The 24,655-nt window shown below is 35.1% G+C and overlaps 1 protein-coding gene across 1 annotated transcript in view; it reads left to right on the forward strand.

The window, feature by feature from the left end:
• Positions 1 to 245: 245 nt before the first annotated feature.
• LOC143563462 (mitochondrial outer membrane protein porin 4-like) overlaps positions 246 to 24,655 on the forward strand; it is a 40,519-nt gene continuing 16,109 nt past the window's right edge. The window contains exons 1-4 of the mRNA XM_077050994.1: positions 246 to 512; positions 604 to 699; positions 796 to 913; positions 999 to 1,145. Of these exons, the coding sequence (XP_076907109.1) occupies positions 246 to 512; positions 604 to 699; positions 796 to 913; positions 999 to 1,145 (628 nt within the window). The remainder of the gene's footprint in view (positions 513 to 603; positions 700 to 795; positions 914 to 998; positions 1,146 to 24,655) is intronic.

The following is a 24,655-nucleotide window of genomic DNA, read 5'->3' on the forward strand; positions in this document are numbered from 1 at the left end:
AACCTGAAGAAGTGGTTGAAAGGGAGACTGTTAATGAAGAAGCGAATGATGATGACATTATGCAAAATTTATATGGTGATTTAGAAGATTTGATTGAGAAAGACACCGAAATGAAAACTTTGTCCAGAGGTTTTGAGAACATGACAATATTGATTAATGAACCTCCACAAACACTTGAATATGAAGAAATCCCATAACCAGAAGGTTCCGAGGATGTGGAGCGGAGGAGGACTAAAGGAAAGTGTATGGCTTGGACTAATGATGACTTGCAGCCCACTAATGCTCCTAAACCAGCATATGGGGATCAACTTCTTTTTGCTGACGATACAACAAATGACGCCAGAGTTGAATTTGAAAACTTTATGGAAATGATAAACGAAAGAAACTCAGTGAATGAATTGTTAACTGAAAAGGAGCATGAAGAAGTGAGAATCAAAAAAGAATATGTAGAAATTCAAAGAAAAATGAGGGAAGAAGCTAGAAGGAAAACTGAAGAAGATATCTCTCATGAAGTGATAAAAACCTGATTGAGATAAAGAATAGGGATGAAAGCATAGAAATTGCAAAGAAGAACCTTGATCAATCCCTTGCCATCGTCATCAGAGCATTTCAAGAAACCCCGAAACTGAAACACAAATTGAAAAGGCTGATGATAATGTAAATGAAGATGAAGACGAGCCTCCAACTGAAGAAGATTATGTGAAGAAGAATCTCAGAGGCTGTAGTTTAATACACAATAGAACAAATCAAGTTGAATAAAAGAAAATGGCCTAAAAATGTTGTGAAATATGCCAGAAAAGGAAAAGGACAAGTGAAACTGTTGATGGTGATGAAGATGAATATGAATTTGATAAGTTAAGTCATGCTGAGACTGTTCATGAGAAGACTGATCAAGAAAAGCATCAAATGAAGAGTCAATTGATACCATTCCAATTAGATAGGTGCCACCTAAACCTGATTTTGTTAATATGAATGATGATGATGAAGTGACTCCAAAGGAAAAAGACAAAAGAAAGACAATTCAAAAGCCAAGGAGAAGACAGTTAATGTTGAGAAAACTGATCGGATGAAAGAGACTAAGAAAGAACCGTTAAACCCATCACCATTAAGGCATTTCTGGCCTGGTGATGAGCTTATATGTGATCGTACTGTGACTGAAGAACTAGTTTGGAGAAAGGGCATATTGACAATGCAAAGGCTGATAAGCCTGAGCAAAATGAACCATGAATTGGAGCTTTGGATGATTTGTCTAACAATGATGATGATGTTGTAGAAAAAGAGATAAGCAAAGAAGATGAACTGAGATCACCTCAGATTCATTTGACAGATTAACACAAAAAGAACATGCAAGCTAGGCTTGATGAATTAAGAATGCAAGATCCAAGAATCATTGCACTGTTGAAGTTTGGGATAAAGTTTGAAGAAATAAAATAACTAAATGATTCTGGTCTCAAATACCTTTTGGATAAAAAGAGCAGAGAAGCTAACGAAGGAAGAGAAGAGTGAAAAAGGGAATTAGGGAAACCTATTGAATTTTTGAAAACTCACAAGTTTGATCCAAAACATATTCAAATCATGTCTGCTAAAGAGATTGGTGAACTGACCAAAGGTTAGAGAAAGAGAATAGGACAAAGGGATTATTTGTTGAAAAAGGACTATGAACTGTCTTATCTGAACAAAATGACCTTTGAAAAGTTTGGCAATCTGTTCAAAATGATCTTAGACATAGAAGTAGAAGAGGAAAGAGTGCAAACAGTAGATAGATTGAAGTAATATGAAGAGGAAAAGGAGGGAGTACTAAAAAAATATGGTGGAAAAACCAGATTTTTGATTGAGTATGGAAACCACTATAAAGTTGTCAAATCTATGTCCACAGAAGAAGTAGAAGCAAAATTCAATCAAATTAAAAAGAGACTTCATGATGAAGAGAGAGTAACTGCCCAAAAAGCTAAGGAAAGAAAAGAAGGAAGAAAAGGAAGGCTTGTGGCAGAAAAATCAAAAACATCTACCTCCTCTGCATCTAAACTTGAGCACAAACAGAAGCAGAAGGAAGAGGATGATTAATTCTTGTATAATGAAAAAGTTGAGACTTTGAAGAAAGTGTTAAAGGCCAAGAACACGAGCGATGATCAAATCAGCAAACTCTCTCAAGAAGAACTGAAACGAATATATGAGAAAGAGTTGAAGTTGTACAATGAAGAGCTGGAGAGGTTTGAAAATCTAAGAAAACTGAAAATGGCTACATTAACAAGCCTGAAACTGAAGATTTCCAGCCTACATTAGATACTGAAACTGCAAGTATGATCAGTGTAAAGTGTAAAAGGGGTGAAAACTATTTGAAGCTGGTGATGAAGTCAAAGGAGGAGATTAAGAAGATATATGAGGATTCACAAAAGGAACGGACACATCACGCCTCATCTTCTCAAAGAAGACCGTCTTCTTATCGACCTTCTACTTCAAGAGCTCCAATACCAACCACAAGATCAGAGCTTCAAAGACAAGAACGTCCACGTTAAAATGTGGACTTGCCTACAGATATGTATTTTGATGCAAGATCAAAGACTTTGAAAGTTATTCTTCAAAGTGGCATTATAAAGGTGATTGCGTTCAAAGATGATGTTAGGGACTTCTCACTGGAACAACTCAATGAGATGGCTACCCTCAAATTGTATGATTATCAAAACAGGGATAGGTTTGCAAGGCAACAACGAAATGAACTGTGACATTTGAGTCGAAACCATGTACACCCTAATATACAGTTACCGATTAACGATTAAACGCTTATTACGTAACGAACAAACGATTAACCGAACGGGTCTGGTTATGACCCAGATATTACGGGGGGGATATCTATAAGTGATATACGATTAATATAAGCTAATATATTAGTATTATAGCCTTAGTTCGATAGTAAACAAGTTAAACGAAAACAAGCTCGTTTAACTACCCGTTATAAATTTAAACGCGAAATATAGTTACAAACCAAGCATTGTATCCCTTAAGCCAAAAAATACTTACCAAATGCTCATTTGAAATGTTTTAAGCGATCCGTGAAAATATTTTCGAATTTTATAAATTTATACAAAAATAGCCGAAAAACACTCGTTTTCGTGTTGTTTGTGGCACCCGATATGTTTTTCGGTCCAAAAACCGAACCCGAAATATTTGGGCCAAAATAAGCCCGGGGGGGCTATTATGGTCCGATCGCAAGAAAGAACCCCCCCCCCCCCCCCAAGAGTTTCTTTTTATATGTTAAGGTGTATAGATACTTTGTTAACATCAAAATTTGTGAACAATAATTGGAAACCTTTCCTCCTTCGGCCATACTTCAAGAAACATAGGTATTATGATTAAATTTATCATTTTTAACTTGATTTAATTATGTTTAATATCATATAAACATGTTTTAATTGCCAAAAATCATTCCTAACCATGAAAAAATCCTAAAAATGGTCCAAAAACATGTTTTGATCATGCACATGGTTAGGAACTTGGTTTGATAGTTTTTATGGCCATAAACACGGATTATAGGGTTTAAACGGCATTTTTACGGTTCAAAAGTTCGGTTTTATACCCTAATCGAAACCCTAAGTTAAGGGGCTGTTATGTTGATGAAAATTGCTTGGTTTGTGACATAGGACCTGTATCTAGCTTGCATAGAAGCACAAGAGCTGAAAACTTGATTAGAAAGGCGAAAACGAACCAAAACCGCTAAGGTAATACCGAATCACTCGATTACGGGCTGTTTAGGATTCGATTGTGATGTGCATATTGTTAGGTCATGAAATTTTGCAGGGACATCAAGGGACCATATCATTGAGTCTGTGTTCAAATTTGGTAATTTTTCGACCATCCGAGAATATTTAGCGAATTTATTACTGGTATATTATGATCACATATGAAATTTGGGGTCTTTTGGGAAAGTCTAAGTATGTTTGGTGTAATTGCGTTTAATTGAATTTTCATAGTCGTTTTTGGCTTGGAAATAATATTTGGAAAGATTGTTAGAGTTTGGAATTTTTCCAGGTTATTTTGAGACATATTCTGGTCACTCAGAAATTTTGGTGGAATTTTTGGAGATCGTTTGGTATAAATATAGCAGCTAAAATGAATTTTTATAAATTAATAAATCAGTAAATAAATCTAGAAATATTTTTATAAAAATATACATATTTTAATTGGAAGTGGCTAAAGTTTCATAATTTAAGGATTGACGGAAATTAATTATGCTAATTTATAGATTAAACAAATTAAATTCTAGTATAAACTGATGACTTCGTGATTAACGAACCTGTTGGAATATCAGAATACCAAGAATAATCAAAAATCATATGTTTGGATTAATTAAGTAATAAGTCACAACATTTTGGTTTATTAACTTATCTTCTCACAACATAAGTAATCATAAACACCCCCTTAATCTCCTCCACTTCTAAACCACCACTCCAGTTCTTCTCTTCTACTTGTTGGTGGTCCTCAAAATCAACAAATACCCCATTAGTCTTCCCGCCTGTAGATCCTCACCGAAAACGCAAAATAACATTTTCGTCGGAATTTAAATTTGCAGAAAAGGTGATGAAATTCGATCAAATAACAGACAGAAAGAACCATTTAATCTGAATTGAGGTTTAAGTTATGAAGAACTGAAACGGTATTTAGAGAATTGGGATTTAAATTATGGCACATTGGCCACCGCCACGCCGTTGACTTGTGTTGTCCGTCTTTGATCCAAACCGTCGTCACCATCCCTATCTCTGCTTCAAGCGGATGTCAGAGATTGATATAGAGCAAGAGAAATTAGCAGGGATGGTCGACACAAGAGTAAAGGTAAGGAGATCTAGCAACCAAGAGGGCGATAGTGGTGGTGGCCGGCGAAGATGGGTTACGGGTTTGAAGATTTGGAACGAGTCGATGGGAGATAGAATTTAGGGTTGGGATTAAAACTAAATTGGCAATACACTAATTATTAAAATGTATATAAAAAGTGGGTTATTGACTTAAAAAAGTTTTAAAATAAACAGATAGGCAAAAAGATAGATTGACCCTTGAGTTAACGATAAAAATGAACGGAGTTAACGATTTGGACGTAATTGGTAAGATATGGAAAACCTTGATGGTTGAGGCGCACAAAATACACTTTTTTGGACAAAAGCCACATGAGTGATCAAACCACTGGGATGATTTTAAGACTTTACCCAAGTTTTATTGTAAAAGGATAAAATCTTTGTGGCCAAATATGAAAGACTAAAATTTTGTTGCAAAATTTTGAAAGCCAAAGTTGTAAGGCTAAAACTATTGCAGCAAAAGGTGAAATGGCAAAAGTTTCATTAGTTGATGGGCAAAAATTAAAGATGTAAATTAAAATAACAAAAAGTTTTCATTATCAAAGTTGAGAAGCCAAAAAATAAAAATGTGAAACTAAAGTTAAGGGCTGTAAGACTTAAGAGTAAAAACTCTAAAGAACCAAGTTTTGAAAGCTTACAAAAAGTTGAATACACATTCGTGTTTATATTTTTCTTAACATTTCGGTATAAATTTTGTTGAAAACGAGGTTAAGTTTTAAACTGAGTAGTTTTTGGTATATTAAGCTATAAAATTGTAGATGCTATACATGAAGCGTGATGAACCGAGCCAATTCTGAATGGTTAACATCATTATATATATTATCACAGCCAATTTTGTATTCATTTTTATTTTTATAATATATGTAAAACACAAGTCAATATATCACGATTTTATTTGTCGGGTTTTCTATCAGTTTCTATAGCGAATGTCGGTAACGTAACGAAGTAAGACGATATCGACCAAATTACCTTTGAGTCGCACGGGGGAATCCTACTAGTTATGATTACGGGTTTTAATTAGGAATATTGGTTTTAAATAATCCCAACTATAGCCTATTGGTAAATATCAATCCCAACTTTACACTTGCCTGCTGACCGTCCCAACTATTGATGTATTTTTTTTAACGGGCCGCGACTAACGAATGTTAACTCCGTTAGTGATTTGCTGACGTGGATCTTCTTATTCGGCCGCATCATGCCGGAAACCTGCAACTCGCCTCCATTCTTCCTAATATCGTCACACCGTCTCCCTCCTTCTTCAAAAGACATCGGAAATTAGAAAATGAAGTAGATTTCATCTTTTTTCATGGCCAATCCCTAGATACCAAACCCGATTTTATTTTCAAAAATTTGACATCAATGTTACACGATTTACAAAATAAGCATAGGGCTTTTGTTAAGGGGATAAAAACGAGTCGAATGATGTGTCAATTACCTCGAATGGTGCACGATTGACAAGGGTGGACTTCGCCGGAGACGACAACGGCGACATGTCGATTAGGTTTCGAATGAGGAGGAAAGATAGAGAGAGATGGTGTAACGATATAAGGGAGAATGGAGGCGAGTTTGCAGGTTTCCGGCGTGATGCGGCTGAAGAAGAAGGTCCACGTCAGCAAATCACTAACGGAGTTAACATCCGTTAGTCGCAGCCCGTTAAAAACAAATACATCAATAGTTGGGACGGTCAGCAGGCAAGTGTAAAGTTGGAACTGATATTTACCAATAGGCCATAGTTAGGATTACTTAAAACCAATATTCCTTTTAATTATATCGGGTTAGCAGGTTGGTGTGGTTGAAATGTGCAACCCGAACCCAACCTATATAATTATTCATGTAAAAAGTTTAATTCTAACTTGCATACACATAAATTTGGGTAGTCTCAAAAACTAACTATTTAACCCATCTATTTAAAATAATAATAATAATAAAACAAAAATGGATATAATTTAGACTCAGAAAAGCAAATGAGTAATATGAGTTTATTTTATATTTTGAAATATTAAATATCTTGAAGTTGAGTTGGAAATTGCAAAAGTATACTAAGAGAAACGAAAAAACTAAAAAATAAACGAATATATAAAATATAATCACAAATTTTTTAAATAGTTAATTAGGTTAGCTGGTTAACTTAAACTCGAACATGTCTTGTTGGTCAACATAAAACCTATTTTGTCATGTCAGGTTCTGGCCACGTCAAATAATTTAATAGTTTAATAATATTTAAATACTTATTAAAAGAGTCAGAGAGTAGTGGTGGCGATGCCCATGCTACTGTGGCAATATGAATATGTAGCTTAGCATGCCGAAGGGCATCCACAAGCCAAAGATTGGGGCTCATACTAAAATGAGATACAAATAATATTTAATTAACCATTTAAGAAAACATATAAAGATGGACATTTGTAGAAGAGTAAGGTGTCAAAATCGTCCTTGAGATTTGGTCACTTTTGCTAAATTCGTTCAAAAAGTTTATTTTTTGTAACTGGACCATTAACGTTTTCCACTTATTGCCACTCCGTTGGTTTTCTAAGGGATACAATAGTCTTTTTAGTTTATTTATTATTTTATTCATTTAATCCCTTCATCCCAAGTCCCAACCCCTCCACCACCAGACCCTCTGCCGTCATCGTTTACAAAAATACCAAACTTCCAATCAAAAAACCATCAATTATAACAAATCCAATCTTGTGCTACAAAAAATTCTTACTATAATTTGGAATTATATGTGGCAATGGCAAGTATGATGATTTTTCATTTGGATCAAGTTTTAGGGTTAACAAGGACTATACTAAAACAGCGCTCAAGACTGCTAACAAGAAGATTGCGTTGGTCAGAATTCAATCTTCATACATTCCAATTACAAATTAAATACACACCGGTGGTGGTTGACGACTGAATCGGTGTTGGGTGGCAGTGGTTGGTACCGGCGGTGGTAGAGATACAAAGAGTAGATCTGTTTTGGTGGTCAAACCTTTCAGTCAGAGGCGATAGTGGATTTAGGCGGCGACGGTGATGGAGTTTTCAGCTTTTGGGGAGGAGGAAAAAGCGAAGAATAGGGTTAAAAAAAAACTAACAGAGTAGTGGGTGGTGGTGTCGGAATAGATGGCGGTTGTTTCATGGTGGTGTCTGATCTGGTTAGGGTTGGGTATTATAATGATATATTTATTTATTTTGTTATGATGACGATGATTATTATTATTATGATTATTATTATGTAAACAATAAAAGAAAATGGTAAAAAGACAAAGATACCTCTGAGTTAACGTTAGAAACTAACGGAGTTATTGATTTGGATGTAATCGGCAATAAATGGGAAACGTCAATGGTCCAGTTGTAAAAAATAAACATTTTGGACGAATTCGGCAAAAGTAACCAAACCTTAGGGACGATTTTGGCACCTTACTCTTTGTAGAATAATAAAAATAACAATAACATGAAAACTTATAAATGTCGTCGCAGTAAGTTCAAAAATGTTTTTTCATAGTTGAGATTTTGTAATGCTGAAACCTCATAGTATTGTTAGAAGGACCTTTGAGCTACCATATGTGGTTCTATTATTCTGTCATTCGAATCAATCTTATTTCCAAATATCACAATAAGTAGAATACTCAGCAGCTACCCTAAATTCGGTAAAAGAAAATGATTTATGTTGTTTCAATGCGTAAATTCATAAGCTTTTTAAATAATAACTTACTCGTATATGTTGTCAATACGGAATTGTAAGCTCTCTAGATTCATCATGTCAATCATTATCATGATAAAGTGAGGCGTATTTCTATAATCATAAGAGATATGCACGTTAACAAACACTCATAAATGGTAAATATAAACAAGGTGAAGTCACTTACAAACATTCGTCATATCCGTCATAGCGATCAATGCAATTTTCAAGAACCGGACCAATGTATGTCCAAGACTCCATATCATGGATTTGAAATCCAGTGCATGTACATTGTACGTGTTGAAATATGTCAAACTTCAATTCAATAGCAAGCAATATTAAATATTAAGGAAATAATCAGTGCTAATTGTTGGTTGTTTGTTTTGTTGGTTGATTGCATGTCCAGAAAAAGTTGAGGGGCTTATTATGCAAGTCTTGGAAAATAGAGGGTTTGCTAAGCAAAGCTACTGGATTCTTTGAGGACTAAAGTTTAATTGGTCATCTCATTCGTCTATTTTATTTTTTGTTCTGGTAAAATTAGGGTTTGGTTTTTTAGTTGTTTATGCAGATCGAGTCTTAAGATCAACTTGTATTTTTCTGATCTTAAGTGTTCTTGGTGTGCTTATATTGTTCTCCATCACTTTGATGAGAGAATTGTTATATCTGTATAAACAATTTGGGATTTAATAAAATTGGTTTGGGTATTTCGTGTGTAAATCTATGGTTCATGATATGGTATCAAAGCCACGGACATTTGATTTACCGATTCATTATTATTCTGGGCACTATCGTTCATCTAGAGTTCTTCTTGTCAAGAAATCCCAAAATGTGTTAACGCTCTTCCGTTGTAAATCTTGTTGACTTCATGGATCGAGATGGTAAAGTATAATTATGGGTTCATGGGTAAGAGTCATCTCGCCGGTGTTGCGACAATCGAGGATCAGAAGTTCGAACTTGTGATCATTTGCTTGACAGGGTTCTTAAAAAACTTCAAAATTGGAACAAGAAAGGGGATAAAATGTTTGATGGTTGCTACATGTTAAAAGTGTATTCGGTTGCATCTCTGTTGTATTAAACCAAGGTAAGTAAAGAGAATGGTTCTCTTGTTCATTCATATCCAAAGAGCACTGTAAGTCTTCTTCTCTATGGTTTATTATTGATTGTATTGTTCCTAGAGACAAGGTTTACAAGCATGTACTTGGGTGTTTCATAGCTTAGTAGCTTGGCCACATGCTATGTGTTAATTTTCCGCTACTCTATTATGTGTTCATGTGTGATTTATGATCACTCGGTAAGCATGAATATGTTATGCGTGGTTTTGATTACTAAGTTTAGTTGGTGAAATTTTCTTTGTTTGCTACCTAAATTCATGTGGTTAGTATACACATTGGGCATTTATGTAATTTACTGTGTCCTCTTTTCTGGTACTGACTCTTGCTTATGTAATGATTATTTTAGATTTTTTTTGTAGTTGTTCATTTCATTAAATGATTATATGAGAAGTGTATTTCTTGATCTCACAGTATGATGATGTGATATATATATATTTTTTTTATGGACTTAATGACTGAATTCTTTAGTGTTGCAAATTTGTACGAAGTTTTAGGTTTTGTCTAATAGTTTTTTTCTTGACTAAAATTTGTATGTCATGTTTTTAAAACACATGATACTAGTAGTCTCAAAAATCATATGAATTTTTTAGTTTTTTCGTATTATCTTCATGAATTTGGATGTGAGATTCACGATAGTTAACATGGTCTTAATTGAAAAAAAAACTAATGTCTATTAAGATTCACGATACTTTTATTGTTAAGTGTGCTTCATCTTCGTCTATATGTTGTTCAATTTGAGAGTTTTTTAGAAGTATAACCAACATATATGCATTCCCGGATTTCAGTGTTCTTTTTTGTTATGATGCATGTGCTCTCAAAGAAACATGTTTTTTGTGATGGGGTTATGTTGATCGAGCATAATTTCTTTCTTTGTCCGAGGTTGAGTGTTTTCTATATTGAATGTCTCTTTTGTTTAAATCAGAATTGTTTGAGTGGAATAAGTTTATGGTTAAATGGCTTAAAGATGGTCTCATAAAATTGTGTGCTCATATTACCTTGTTTTTGTTAATAAACAAATTAACAGTTCTCTTGACTGTAAATTCTTAACTAATGTAGAATCATGTGATTCTCATTGTTAGGAAACTTGGTTGGGTTATTGTCTATAATCTGGTTGTCTAGTTATTCGAATTGAGTGGTTCACTTATTTTTAACTAGTATTTTCATGGTTATTCTTAAAAAATCTTTGACAGCCTTTTATGTTTTTTCTCTTATGTAAGAGACTCTATGAATATGTTTTCATTTAAAATCTGTTTTGGCTGCATCTTTCTTGTCTAATATAGCTTATGCTATTCTTATTGTTATCAGACTTGTTTCTTGAATCTTGTGGTTCAGTTTATATGTGAAGTTGTAAAAGTTTTTTGATAAAATCAAAATTAGTCTTTATGTTCTTCACTTGTTTATGTTCAGATATGTTTCTGACTTCTTAAAAGCCATGTGGTTTTTATGTTTCTAATCAGATATGTTTCTGGTTATTTTTTGAATCTTGTGATTCGTTATTGTTTGTGAAGTTGTAAAAGTTTTTACTTGATTCAAATTAGTCTTTATGTTCTTTCAAGTTCTTTGCATATATGCTTCTTGTAAAGTTGTAAAAGTTTTTGATCAAGTTAAATTAGTCTTTAAGTTCTTCAAATGTATTGTCTTCAGATGTGGTTCTGAGTTCTTTAAAGCTGTGTAGCTTTTATTTTCTTATCAGATATGTTTCTGATAGTGTTGTGGAATCTTACGATTCTTTCTTTTTGTTTTCTTTCTGTAGTGTTACAGAAAGTTTGTATATGTCTTTTGACATGTCTTTGTTTTAAAAGTCTCGTGACTTAATATTTTTTGTCAGAGTTTTTTGGTCTGATATATGGTATGCAATCGTATGATTCTGTGGTACTTGAAATATACTGTATGTTTGCTGACACGTGATCCTTTTCTTTTGAAAGTAAATTTAAAGTTCATCTTTCAATTAGAGGTTTTCTGATGAAAAAGCATTTAAATTTGATCTTATTGTTTGTCGGTAGTCGTCCAATTTCATCTTTTAGTTTTGATCAGGAAAAATTTTCTCGGACTTGTCTATAATTTGGTATTAGATTCATCAAGTTGGTGAATCATGTATGTCACGCTTTTCTTTGTAATCTGGGTTGTATTAAACCTTAAATTCATGTAAATTAATAAAATCTTAATCGCTTGATCTTTGTTTTGATTCATTAATTTGTAACAAATGGTCTTATGAGCTTAAACGGGTTTGTATTCTCTTGTGTCTCTGTTTATCAATTTTGTATTTGGATAGGATAATGAAGTTTTATTTTGTTTATTAGATATTCTTATGAGGTTTTATGGAGTCTAGTGACTGTTTTTTAATTGAATGTGGCTGTGAAATGTTTGTATTTCTTGAAAACCATTGTAAATCAGATTATTAGTTCTCTGATTTGGTTCTAATATGTTACTACAGAAAGTTGCTCTTTGCTTCTCTAGACATGGTTTTTTTTTTTGTTGTTTAACGTGGTCAAATTAAAGCTTAATGCCTGAATAATGTTTCCAAGTTGATAATTTTTGTCATCAGTTTATGGCATAACTTTGTGATTCTACTTATAAGAGTTTGATTTTCTTAGTTTTTATTTGTTAAAATAAAGTAAAAAAAATATTTCCGTTTATCTAGTTATGTTGTTAACTATTAAGTGGGAACATGTGCTATCAATATTTTTCAAAAGGGTTCAATGCGTCAACTTTGATTTTTTTTTTTTTTTTTGTTTCTTGGAGAGAGCATTTTTTGTTATGTATCAGGTCAGCTGGTTGCTTCAAGTATCAAGTAAAGTAATTGTGAGAAGTATAAATGAGACAGGGAGGTTTTTTCTATTAATATATTTTTCATTTGTTAACACTTTTTTATTTTATCAACTCTACTTGGGTATGCCGGGAAAGTACGTCTTTTGTTCTCAAACATATCTAGTCTTGAAATTAGTACATGCTCAAAACAAGGTGTTGATTAAAGATTTAAATCAATGTTTTGGTTTATTCAACGTCAAGATTGTACTAGGATGGATTTTAGACTGATCAAATGATTATAATATCAATGCTTTATTATTCTAGTAAATGAGTTGATGAGTTAGAGAGGTGTTCCAACATCTAAATTTTGTGTATGAATATAATGCTCTAATTTCATGAAGTATGCTTTATAGTGACATTTGCTATTGATATGCTCTGGTCAGTTTTTGGTGTATTTAATATCTGTGTTTTGGCTGGAAATTTGATGTTAAGACTTCTGGCTCTTCAGCTGCCAAGCTGTTTCGAACATGTATTGGAAGGTCTCCATTAAAGGTTTTTTGAGTTGGCTATAACAATGAGCTGTTTTGTTTGTCAAAGCCAAAAATGAGAGGGTTGTAATGGTTGTATCTTCATTCGCTTGAAAGAAGCAATAACTACAGGAAAGTTATTTTATTTATCGGTTTTTGTTGTGTTACAAAAATTCTAAATAAGAGTCAGTAGTGAACGTCGCATGTTTAGTTTTTGGTGTCTTTTTATGTTCGTTCTTTAAAAAAATTTTAATGTGTTTTACCTATTGAATTGAGGGGGGATGTTGAAATATGTCAAACTTCAATTCAATAACAAACAATATTAAATATTAAGGAGATGATCAGTGCTAATTGTTGGTTGTTTGTTTTGTTGGTTGATTGCATGTCCAGATAAAGTTAAGGGGCTTATTATGCAAGTCTTGGAAAATAGAGGGTTTTCTAAGCAGAGCTACTGGATTCTTTAAGGACTAAAGTTTAATTGGTCATCTCATTCGTCTATTTTATTTTTTGTTCTGGTAAAATTAGGGTTTGGTTTTTTAATTGTTTGTGCAGATCGAGTCTTAAGATCAACTTGTATTTTTCGGATCTTAAGTGTTCTTGGTGTGTTTATATTGTTCTCCATCACTTTGATGAGAGAATTGTTATATCTGTATAAACAATTTAGGATTTAATAAAATTGGTTTGGGTATTTCGTGTGTAAATCCATGGTTCATGACGGTACGTTTCCAATAGATAAAGATTAGAATTCAAATAAAATATATTATGATGAATGATGATTATCATCCAAAAAAATCATTATTGACATGAGTTTTGTGTGTTTATTCTGTGGTTACATGAATTCTTGAATCTTTTTGCTTAGAATATTCTCTGTGTAAATTGAATTTGGGGTTAGGGTTCAAGGTGTATATTGATATGAACCAGAATCCTATAGTTGATGTTACTATAATATAAGTTCCATCGTTCGTTCACCGGTAGTGTGATGTTAACCACGGCATATCCACCACAACCAGTTCCCTCGTTCACTGTTTTAAGCTTTATCGCCGACGAAGTATACCTCATCATGTACGTCGGATGTTGAAAAATATTTAGCATAGAGAATGCTCGAGAGCGGAGATAGTATATCAACATAGCCTTGTAATGCATAAGCAACGTTGCTTGGAATTTTCATCGCATCTGGAACGGTAACCTTGTGAAAAAAAAGGATAATCGGAGCATGAACAGAATTGAATCGAAGCTTCTGGTGAAGTAGTCGGGCCGCTTCTACTAATGAATACGCTGACGTCATAAGACATGCCATTGATGTAGGTTCCAATAAAGTTGGTAGTGATAAGGCGAATTGGATTAGTATGCCAACGGTAGTTGCGATGGTTGACAGCACCGCTACATTGAGGAATGTTAGTTCAAGGGAGATCACCATTGGAGACTGTTAAAGCAAATCTGAATCTAGATTCATTTAAGTCTTGATTAACTTCGGGGTGTATAATTATGAGAGATATTGAGTGAATAAGAAAACACATAGTTAATGGTGTAAGATTTGATATATTTATCTTATACCTCATTGTTACAATATAACTCTCTATTTATATAGGATTAATCGCATCTACCTAATCGTACAATATTCTTAGTGGTCCTCGAGGGGGGGGGGGGGGGGGCCATACACTGTCGCTATCTAGGTATATTCCAGTTGTAGCCTCATAGTGGTCCACCTTTTCCTTCTCTAGCCGTTATGTACGATATTCTATTTTGTTCTTACTTGGTAGATGCCATCCTCTTGTCTTGTAGTTGTTGATACGGTATTATAGTTGTAGACGAGACATTTGGGGTGTTACCCCTATGACTAAATTGAGACTAACCTTGATCGAACTAGCTTCACGGCTAAAAGACACATTATTTATTTAGTATATTGTTTATGTAAGTGTTGTGATACCACATCCGCATATGAATTGTAATATTTATTATTATAATATATCAAATCTTGCGTTTGCTAACTCAACAATTGTGTTAACAAAATCATATTTTTACGCATGTTACAGGTAGCTTTATTGAATGTTTGAAGCTTGAAGCTCATATGCTTTAGGTTATCGACGAAAATAAAGATAATTGTTTAATTCATGTATTTGTTATGGAATATTTTTTAATTGTACTTCGATTTTATACCAATAAAATAACTAGATATTGACATTTATTTAATAGTGTCTTATGAGCTACTGAGTGATCAGTCGCACCCGTCATATTCTGTCTAGGTTGGGGTGTGACAGTCTTCATCCTTGTTGTACTCACAAATCGCATGCCCCTCATCTTCAATAATCATGTTTTGCAAAATACATATTGCAGGCATTATCCTTCAATTTTTTTGGCGCCCATGCTCGTGTTGGATTGGCCACTACGTGCCACTTTATTTTTTTGGTGCCCATGCTAGTGTCGGGTCCTTCACGTGAAGGATTTCACAAACATGAACCACGACGGATATATCCCGTCACCAAGATAATAGCCGTGCTTGTATTCGATTCTCGAAACTTGAAAACTTGACTCCGACATTGTACCTTCTATGATATTATTGAAAAACCTTGACTAATGGAGGACTATCAAATCAATATTTGCACCAGCAACACCAAAGCAGGCATGCCAAATCCATAAATATTGTGAAATGGCTGCTTGTAAAGATATAGTTGGGTGTGCATGATCACCTAGCATGTACTGATCAGGCCAAGCATTGGGACTATTTGCCACTCCCAATGAATACAATCAATGCTACCGAGCATTTCGGGAATCCAAGTTTATTTCATATCGTTCATATAATTTCTGAATACCGCTTCAACTAGGGCTACGTAAATATTTCTTGCCATATAACTTAATAATATTTTTGTTAAACTTATAAACACTATTGTGTACCGTTCTTTTGGACATTTGGAGATACTCATTCAAAGCATCATGAACCGTGCCGTATGCCATATGCCGGATCGCTACAGTGCACTTTTGTAGACGACTAAAACTGCTTCTCCCTCTCGCATCCGGGTGTAACTTAAACCACAAATCCATTCTCAATATATCGCCAGCTATTCATAGAAATAGTCGTTTACTCATTCGGAAACACTAATATGGTCTAAAATATGCACATTATTATATAAATATTTATTACACTTTTAAGTACTTTTAAGCCATGTTTTTATTGAATATTACTACAAATTGGTTCATAATTAGATTTTAGTGGTTTCATTGAGCTAAAATACGGAAATTTTGTCATCAATAATAATTATTGATTGCTTTATTTTGTTTGCTAATTTTATTAACAAGAGCTCTATATATTATGGTTGAATTTATATTCTAGTTTTCATATACTATGAATTTAGAAAAAATGAGTATGTGAGCTAAACTGAGAATGTGGTTAATAATACATAGCCTTCAATTATGTGATTTACTAATATGTTTTCTATAGTTATTATTAATTCAATTATGTGGCTATGAGTTGATCAAGAAATTACGAAAGCTATAACAAATTTTAGTGAGTCTGGACGCATAATCTGATGGGCTGCTAGTGGGTTGCAAGTTCTAAAAGGGCTTAAATACAAGCAGGTGTTTTATCAACAAAAGGAGGACTCGTCTCACGTAGATCAGGGATATATATATATATATATATATATATATATATATAAAATCTAATAAACTAAAATAAATTGGGACATTTGTCATGTTTTGATTAAATCTCATAATTTTTCCCCTCCAAAACTAATATACCCTAATATATGTAATAAATCAATAATTATTCACTTTCCTTTTACACTATATTTATATAACATCTATATATTTTTATAAATATAAATATTAACATATTATTTTACTATATATTTCAAAATACTTAGTGAATTCCAAAAATCAACAACAAATCATGTTTCTCAAATGAAAATTGTTTCGGGTTTTTTGTGGAAGTTAAATTTGATTTTATGGGTCAAAAGTTGGTAAATAGATTGTTTGGTACAAGTTAATTACATTTAGGTCAAAATTTGTTACAGGTCAAAAATGAAAATTTTGAGTATTTTTAGAAGTTTGAGAATGCAAAATAGATTTATCGTCAAAATTGTTATGGGTTCAAAGTGTTGTCTTTAAAATGTCAAAAGTATGAAAGTTAGAATTTTAAACATGATTTGTGTTTCAAGTTTATTTTTAAGGGCATTTTTTGAAATAATCAAAAAATTTTCCCTCAACTATTAAAACTTAAGAAAAGATTGCGACACTTTCGACACCACCCCCATGCCTATAAATGCTTCTAACTTTTATCAAATTTCTAATATTTATATATGTGAACAATAATTTTTCCTTCAATCGTGATCAGAACGTTGTATGGGAAGCATGTCATGCAAAACTATGCTCAAATGAAACAAAATATTCACAAAATTGAATGGGTTAAAATGTTATTTTTTATGTTATCATTATGACAAAGTTGAGAAGCCCTCTGAAACTTATCAACATCATTTTTATGGTGTAGATCAGAAAAACATAGTTCTTGAAGAACATCCATTGTTACAATTAATATCCTACTTTCCTTTGATGGGTGGTAAATTGATAAATATATCAATAAAGGTAACGTCTTTTTTGTATTTAGGCTAAGTGGTTAGAACTACTATCGTATGAGAAGTCTTATTTTCGAAATTTGTTCATAACCAAAATTCTTTCAGTTATACATATATGACACCGAGAATGAATTTTTCAATAGAAAGAAGCATTCTTGGGTAAGATTTTGCACGGACATTTTTTTATTAAGTTCATTTAAAAAAACCATTTTGTGATACAAATAAAATCAATTTATGTACACATTGTATAGATACAAGCATAGATGTAATACATTTTTTTTCATATACGCTATGTAATTATTTGTTTTATTTATAATTTTATAATTTGAATTATCCCGTGTGTAACATGGGCTCTAAAACTAGTGTAAATATATATATATATATATATATATATATATATATATATATATATATATATATATATATATATATATATATATAATTTGTGTCAGACGTTAATAAGGAGGTTTTTTTTGGAGATAAAGTCAAATGGCGAAGAAGAATTGGAATATTAGATTATATTGGTCGAATTTAGGGGATACCGCAAGCAGTTTTGAAGGAGAGAAGAGCATCTTGGTTCAAGCAGAGCGTTTGGGTTAAACATCTACTAATCCAAAAATCATTATTATTTGGTTCGAATTTATTGTTTTCTTCATGATTCATTATTTGAACTTATTTATTTTGGTTTTTTCTTGAGTATGGTTGTTGACTAAACCCCTAAACCACCTAGTTTGGATTATGCGTTTGTTTATGGCTTTATGATTAAGTAAACAGTTTATTGTTATTCATTAGATGCATGTGTGTGCTTAAATTTGTTTGATGAACTTTATTGTTTCGCAGTTTCCTTGGTTATTGTTTCATATAATAGGATTCTGTTAGGTTATCTACTGTGTGTTTTTTACTTGTTTGTGTTTGATTTGCAATAAAACAATAAGAACGATAATAATAAATCAAGTAGACTTTGTTGGTACATAGATGTCAGTAGTTCATAGTCTAGCGTTTGTAATCGAGTCTGTAATGTAATTGTGTTTAAGTTTATCTTTATGTATGTAAGCGAAGATGTCAACAAGTTCGCTTAGGCGAACTTGTTGAACAAGCGAAGTTGTTAACAAGTTCGCCTAGGCGAACTTGTTCAACTAGCGAAGTTATTGACAACTTCGCCTGAGGCGAAGTTGTCGTGTATTTAAGTAACCTACGGGTTACTGTTTAAGGGTTCGTTTTTTGATAGTTTGTTTTAGAGTTCGTGATAGTTGTGATCATTTCACGTGTCAAGTGTCTGTAATAGACGTGGTTCGAGTTATAATATAACGTGGTTTCGTTTGTATCGTGTGTTCGTGTTTTACGTATTCTACGCTCGTAACTACCTACGTAGGGATTCCGCACCTGCGTAGATAGCGATATCCCGTGTAAGATCCGTCCGGGAACCTACAATTGGTATCAGAGCATAGGCTCGATTGTGAGGTTCGGGATTTCACGCGGGTGTAGAAAACGTCTCGTTTGACCTATTCGCGGGACGCGTTTTCGTTGGGATTGTGTTATACTCACCTTATACAGTCTTATTCGAGCCGTAACACCGACCGGAAACTGCTAAATCGTTGAAAACAGATCTGAATATTTTCAGTGTTCTTCGGGCGAAGTTGTTGTTCTTCAGGCGAAGTTGCCGTCACTGGAAGTAGGGTTTCGGCGAAGATATAAGGTTAAGCGAAGTTAACCACAACTTCGCCTACCTCATAAGTTCGCCTAAGCGAAGTTATCCTCAACTTCGCTTACCTCCTAAGTTCGCTTACCTTAAGCGAAGTTATTCTCAACTTCGCCAAGTCACGCGAATTTAAGAATTTTCCAGCGAAGTTAACACTTAAGCGAAGTTAGCCTTAACTTCGCCTATAGTACTGTTTGGAAGATTTTTTGAATTTTCGGGTTTTTCTTGTTTTCGCGAAGATGTCGCCAATTAACATCTCAGAGTTAGTCAAAATGGAAGTAGAAGCGGGGTCGGCTACTAAGGCCCCAAGGTTGATGAAAGGAACTGACTTTGTGGCGTGGAAGGATAGATTCATTCAGTATATTAAATACCAGGATGTAAAGATGTGGGTGTGCATCCAGGATGGATATATCCCACCGACAATGGAGTACGAAGGTCGTGATGTGGTTAAGAAGTACAGCAAGATGGAGGAAGAAGAGAAGAAAATGTATGAGGCCGAGAGCAAGGCCCATGCTGCAATTACTATGGCTCTTCCTCAAGAGGTTCTCCATACATTCAGGAAGTACACTTCTGCACGAGAGCTTTGGGATGCTCTTGAGAATAGATTCGAAGGGAACGTGGGTATTCGTGCCTCGAAGATTAAGCTGTTAAAGACCCAGTTCTCTGTATTCAAGCATTTGAAGAACGAATCACTCGATGATATTATCACCCGATATTATCATCTAATGACAGAGCTGAACAACTATTCGATTGCTTACAGAGAAGAGGAAATAGTTGAGAAGCTTCTCGATGCTCTCCCACTGAAGTGGGAAATGTACACTGTTCTAATGAGGGAAGACAGAGACTTTCCTAATTATGATTTGGAGACAGCAGTAAACAAGCTCAGAACCTTTGAGCTTAATATGGTTCGTAAAACAGATCAGATTCAAGACCCTGGTATGTATGGTGCCAAAGTTAACTCAGGCTCAAGTTCGAAGCCTGACTCTGCTGCTTACTACTCTAAAGGAGAGTCAGGTTCTGACTCTTCTCATGAAGGAAATGTGTCTGTAAACATGAACGGTGATGTTTGCTTCGTTGCTGGAGGATCAAGTGCTTCGAAACCTCAAGCATCCACAAGTAGTTTCTCTCCCAGTGCTTTAAGCAATAACTATTCCAAGATGCCAATGAGTGTCAAATCTGCTGAAGAGCAGTTTGCAGTCTATGCATCTTTTATTGCTTCTTACGAGAACTACATACAAGGGAAGATTGTGGACCCTGCTGTTTTGGAAGAAGACTATGACCAGATCGATCCTGATGATCTGGAGGAGATGGATCTGCAATGGCAGATGGCGATGATAGTCAGAAGAGTGAAGCGTTTCATGAAGAAGACTGGCAGAAAGTTCGTAGGTGGAAAGCCAGGATTTGACAAGTCAAGGGTGAGGTGTTACAATTGCCAACAGAATGGACACTTTGCAAAAGAGTGCACTAATGCACGGGTAGAACGTAGTCAGGGGAGGACTACACAGCAAAGTGGAAATAACAATGGGAATAGAGCCATGATGTCTGATGCTGGTGAATACAACTGTAATATGTTCTCTGGAGAACTCTTTGAGCAAGCTCACATGGCGAAGGTTGCAGCTGAAGAATGTGTGAAAGTTGCTGAAAATGAAAAAGCCTTCATGGCTGATGATCAGAACACCGAGGTATGTACTAAACCTATCTGTACTAAGTGTGAGAACTTGTCTGAACAGCTTGCAACAATTACTGATCAGTATGTTAAATTGGATGCCGAATTTAAAACCTTGAAAGAAGATCATCATTTTACAAAGACAAGAGAAAATAATTATAGAATAAAAATCAAAGCGTGTGAAAAGGACGTTAAAAGTTTAAAAACAAAATTAGCTGAAAAAATTGATGTGATCGATCTAAGCTACGAGGTTTTAGAAGAGAAAACCAAGTTAATTGCTGAGAAAGAAAAGCAGATTGCTGATCACCAGGTAAAAGTGGTGGAACTAAATAGGAAACGGAGCAATTCCGGAATTCCTCTGCTATTCTTGATCACCTCGTCAGTGATCAAGGTTCCTCACCTAAGAGGGGAGGAATTGGTTACCATGAGGTTCCACCACCATATAACCATAATTATACTTTCAATCCTAGTGTTCATGAATCTGTTAATTTTGTAGCTGATCAGACAGGTACTGCTAAGGAAACTGGTAAAGTACCAAAAGTTAGTAAAGGCGAAACAAGTTCGCCTGTCTCAAAAATTAAAATTTCAAGTCCAGTCTCATCTGATTCGGATAAGTCATCCGAGTCGGGTAAGACAAAAGAGAAGGAAGTATTACCCACTAGTGGAGAAAAGGTTAAATCAACTCAAAAGAGTACTCCACTCAACCCATATGTCCCACCTTATGTGAGACGTACGGGTGGTAATACTGCCTCCACATCTAAAACATCAGCTGAAAAGAAAGCTAAATATAGATGTTGTTTTAGATGTAATCAAACAGGGCACATTGTTGCTGATTTCCCTCTGAAGCAGCGTTTCAGAGAGGTGAGGCCCTCGAAAACTGAGACTAAGGTTTTTAGTAATCGTTTAAATGTTAAAAATGAAAACCATTCAAATTTGAGATATAATACCGGTTTTCAAAGAAACACATCTCGTTTTCACACTACTAATAACCAAACCAACTGCTATAATTCTTTTAATTCTCTTAATGTTCGTCAGTTTGGTTGGCCTCACTATCACTCCCCAAGGAGGTATCCTGTTAGGACTCCTGAAAATTTTCCTAATGCTAACTATGGTCAGTCAAGGTGTGTGAGTTCTGATAAGAAGGTTAGTCGACCCAAGACCAAGAGGTCTTGGGTCCCCAAATTTTAATAATCTCTTTTGTTTGTGCAGGAACAGTTGAACAGAGCTTCCAATAATCTTTGGGTTGTGGACAGCGGCTGTTCCCGGCACATGACTGGTAACAAGAATTTGTTACAAGATTTAAAACCTGTTCAGGGAGCAAGAGTCAGTTTTGCCGGTGAGAGTGGTGGCAGAATAACTGGAAGGGGTACGGTAACTAACGGGAAAATGACGTTAGAAAATGTGAATTTTGTTGAAGAACTTAAGCACAATCTGCTGAGTGTGTCGCAGATTTGTGATAAAGATTATACCGTACACTTCACGAAGACTGATGCGATTGTGTTAAAGGCTGGTTTTCAAATACCAGATGAGTGGATAGTTATGAAGGCTCCACGTGATCGAAATACGTATATGATGGATCTAAGTTCAACTGAAATGTCAACGGAAGAATCGTGCCTTTTGACGAAAGCAAGCGAATCAGAATCTGAACTGTGGCACAGGAGAATGGGGCACATTCATCTTCGGAAGATGAACCATATTGTCAGACATGGGCTTATGTTGGGTGTTCCCTTAAAAAGTTTCAATTTTGAAGACAAATGTCTTTCGTGCAAAAAGGGAAAGCAGCACAAGAAGTCCCATCTCACCAAGAAAGTAAACTCAATTGCCAGTACACTAGAGCTGCTTCACATGGATCTCTTCGGTCCTGTGAATGTAAGAAGTCTAGGCGGTACAACTTATTGCTTGGTGATCACTGATGACTACTCACGATACTCGTGGGTATACTTCCTGAAATCAAAGGACGAAACGGCTCAAATGGTGAAGAATCTGATTACCAAAGTTGAGAACATTATGGATAAACGAGTGAAGTTCATCAGAAGTGACAATGGTTCTGAGTTTAAAAATTTTGAAATGGAGATCTTCTGTCTGTCAAGAGGGATTGAACACCAATTCAGCGCTCCGTATACTCCGCAACAGAATGGAGTGGCTGAAAGGAAGAATAGAACTTTAATTGAAGGAGCCAGAACAATGCTGGCTGATTCGAAGCTTCCGGTGGTGTTCTGGGCTGAAGCTGTTTCTACAGCTTGCTATGTCCTGAATAGAGTGTTAACGGTAAAAAGACTTAATAAAACATGCTACGAGCTGATGCATGGAAGAAAGCCCAATTTGTGTGGACTTGAAGCTTTCGGGTCCCCGTGTTCAATTTTAAAGGCACATTCAAAGTTTGGTGAAGCAGCCGATGAAGGAATCTTAGTCGGCTATGAAGTTGTGACTCCCAACAGGCGTGTCTTTAATACAACGAACGGCAAGGTTGAAGTGGTATGTAACACCGACATTACGAGTTACAGATCGCCAAGACCGAGCATCGGACCTCCTGGGATTTTCGACTATGATAGGCTCTTCAAGTCTTTTAACATACCTGATTTGGTTCGTACAGAAGAAGAAGAACGTGTTGCTACGAAGATGATTCTAGATGAGGAGGAAAATTTGGCACATAGACAACTATTTGATGATTGTCAACCTTCCTCATCAAATTCTATTGGTTCCCCTGCTGTCTCTCCTGAAGAAGAGTTTATCAATCCTTTTCACTCTCAGCCAGAAACAACCATTGATGAGCTCTCTACTAATTTAGAAGATAATTTGCATGTCGGTGCTGTGCCGACCACGAGAATTCACATAGATCACCCTTTGGAAAATGTTATAGGTGATGTGTCCTCCGGTGTACAAACCAGAAGTAGCTTGAATGAGCACACCTGTGTTTATACAAGCTTTAAAGAAACGGGTATAATGAACGAATGTTTGTACTCATGCTTTATTAGCCAGATTGAACCGAAAAATTATCAAATGGCTCTTAAGGACAGCTCGTGGGTCGAGGCCATGCAAGAAGAGTTGGCTTAATTTAAGAAGATGGAAGTTTGGACTTTGGTTGAAAAACCAAGGAATGTGCATGCGATAGGCACAAAATGGGTGTTTAAGTGCAAGAGAGATGAAAAGGGGATCATTATAAGAAACAAGGCGAGGCTGGTCGTTAAAGGATTTAATCAGCAAGAGGGGATAGACTATAATGAAGTGTTCGCTCCGGTGGCCAGGTTGGAAGCAATTAGATTGTTTTTGGCGTTTGCTGCTTCTAAGAAGATGAAAGTGTTTCAGTTGGACGTGAAGAGTGCGTTCCTCAATGGGAAAGTGGATGAGGTTGTGTATGTTGAGCAACCTCCGGGTTTTCCTGACCCAGACTTTCCTGATCACGTATACAAGTTGAGCAAGGCGCTGTATGGATTACATCAGGCACCTCGTGCCTGGTATTCAACGTTATCGGACTACTTGCTAGAAAATGGTTTTGAAAGGGGTTTGATCGACAGTACTTTGTTTGTGAAGAGAGAAGGAAGTGACTTCCTGCTAGTTCAAGTCTACGTGGATGACATCATATTTGCTGCATCAAGAGTCTCCATGTGTCAGGAATTTGAGGCCGTCATGAAGAAAAGATTCGAGATGAGTGCTATGGGTGAACTAACGTTCTTTTTAGGATTGCAGGTTGATCAAAAGAAGGATGGGATGTTCATTCATCAAACAAAATATGTTCATGATGTCCTCAAGCGCTTCAAGATGGAGGACTCTTCTCCATTTGACACTCCAATTTGCGTCAACCACAAGTTGGGAGCTGAAATAGACGGTGA

Source organism: Bidens hawaiensis, unplaced genomic scaffold (assembly GCF_021521415.1).
Source record: "Bidens hawaiensis isolate Kalapana, Puna unplaced genomic scaffold, B.hawaiensis_p1.1 tig00021491_1, whole genome shotgun sequence".
Lineage (NCBI taxonomy): Eukaryota > Viridiplantae > Streptophyta > Magnoliopsida > Asterales > Asteraceae > Bidens > Bidens hawaiensis.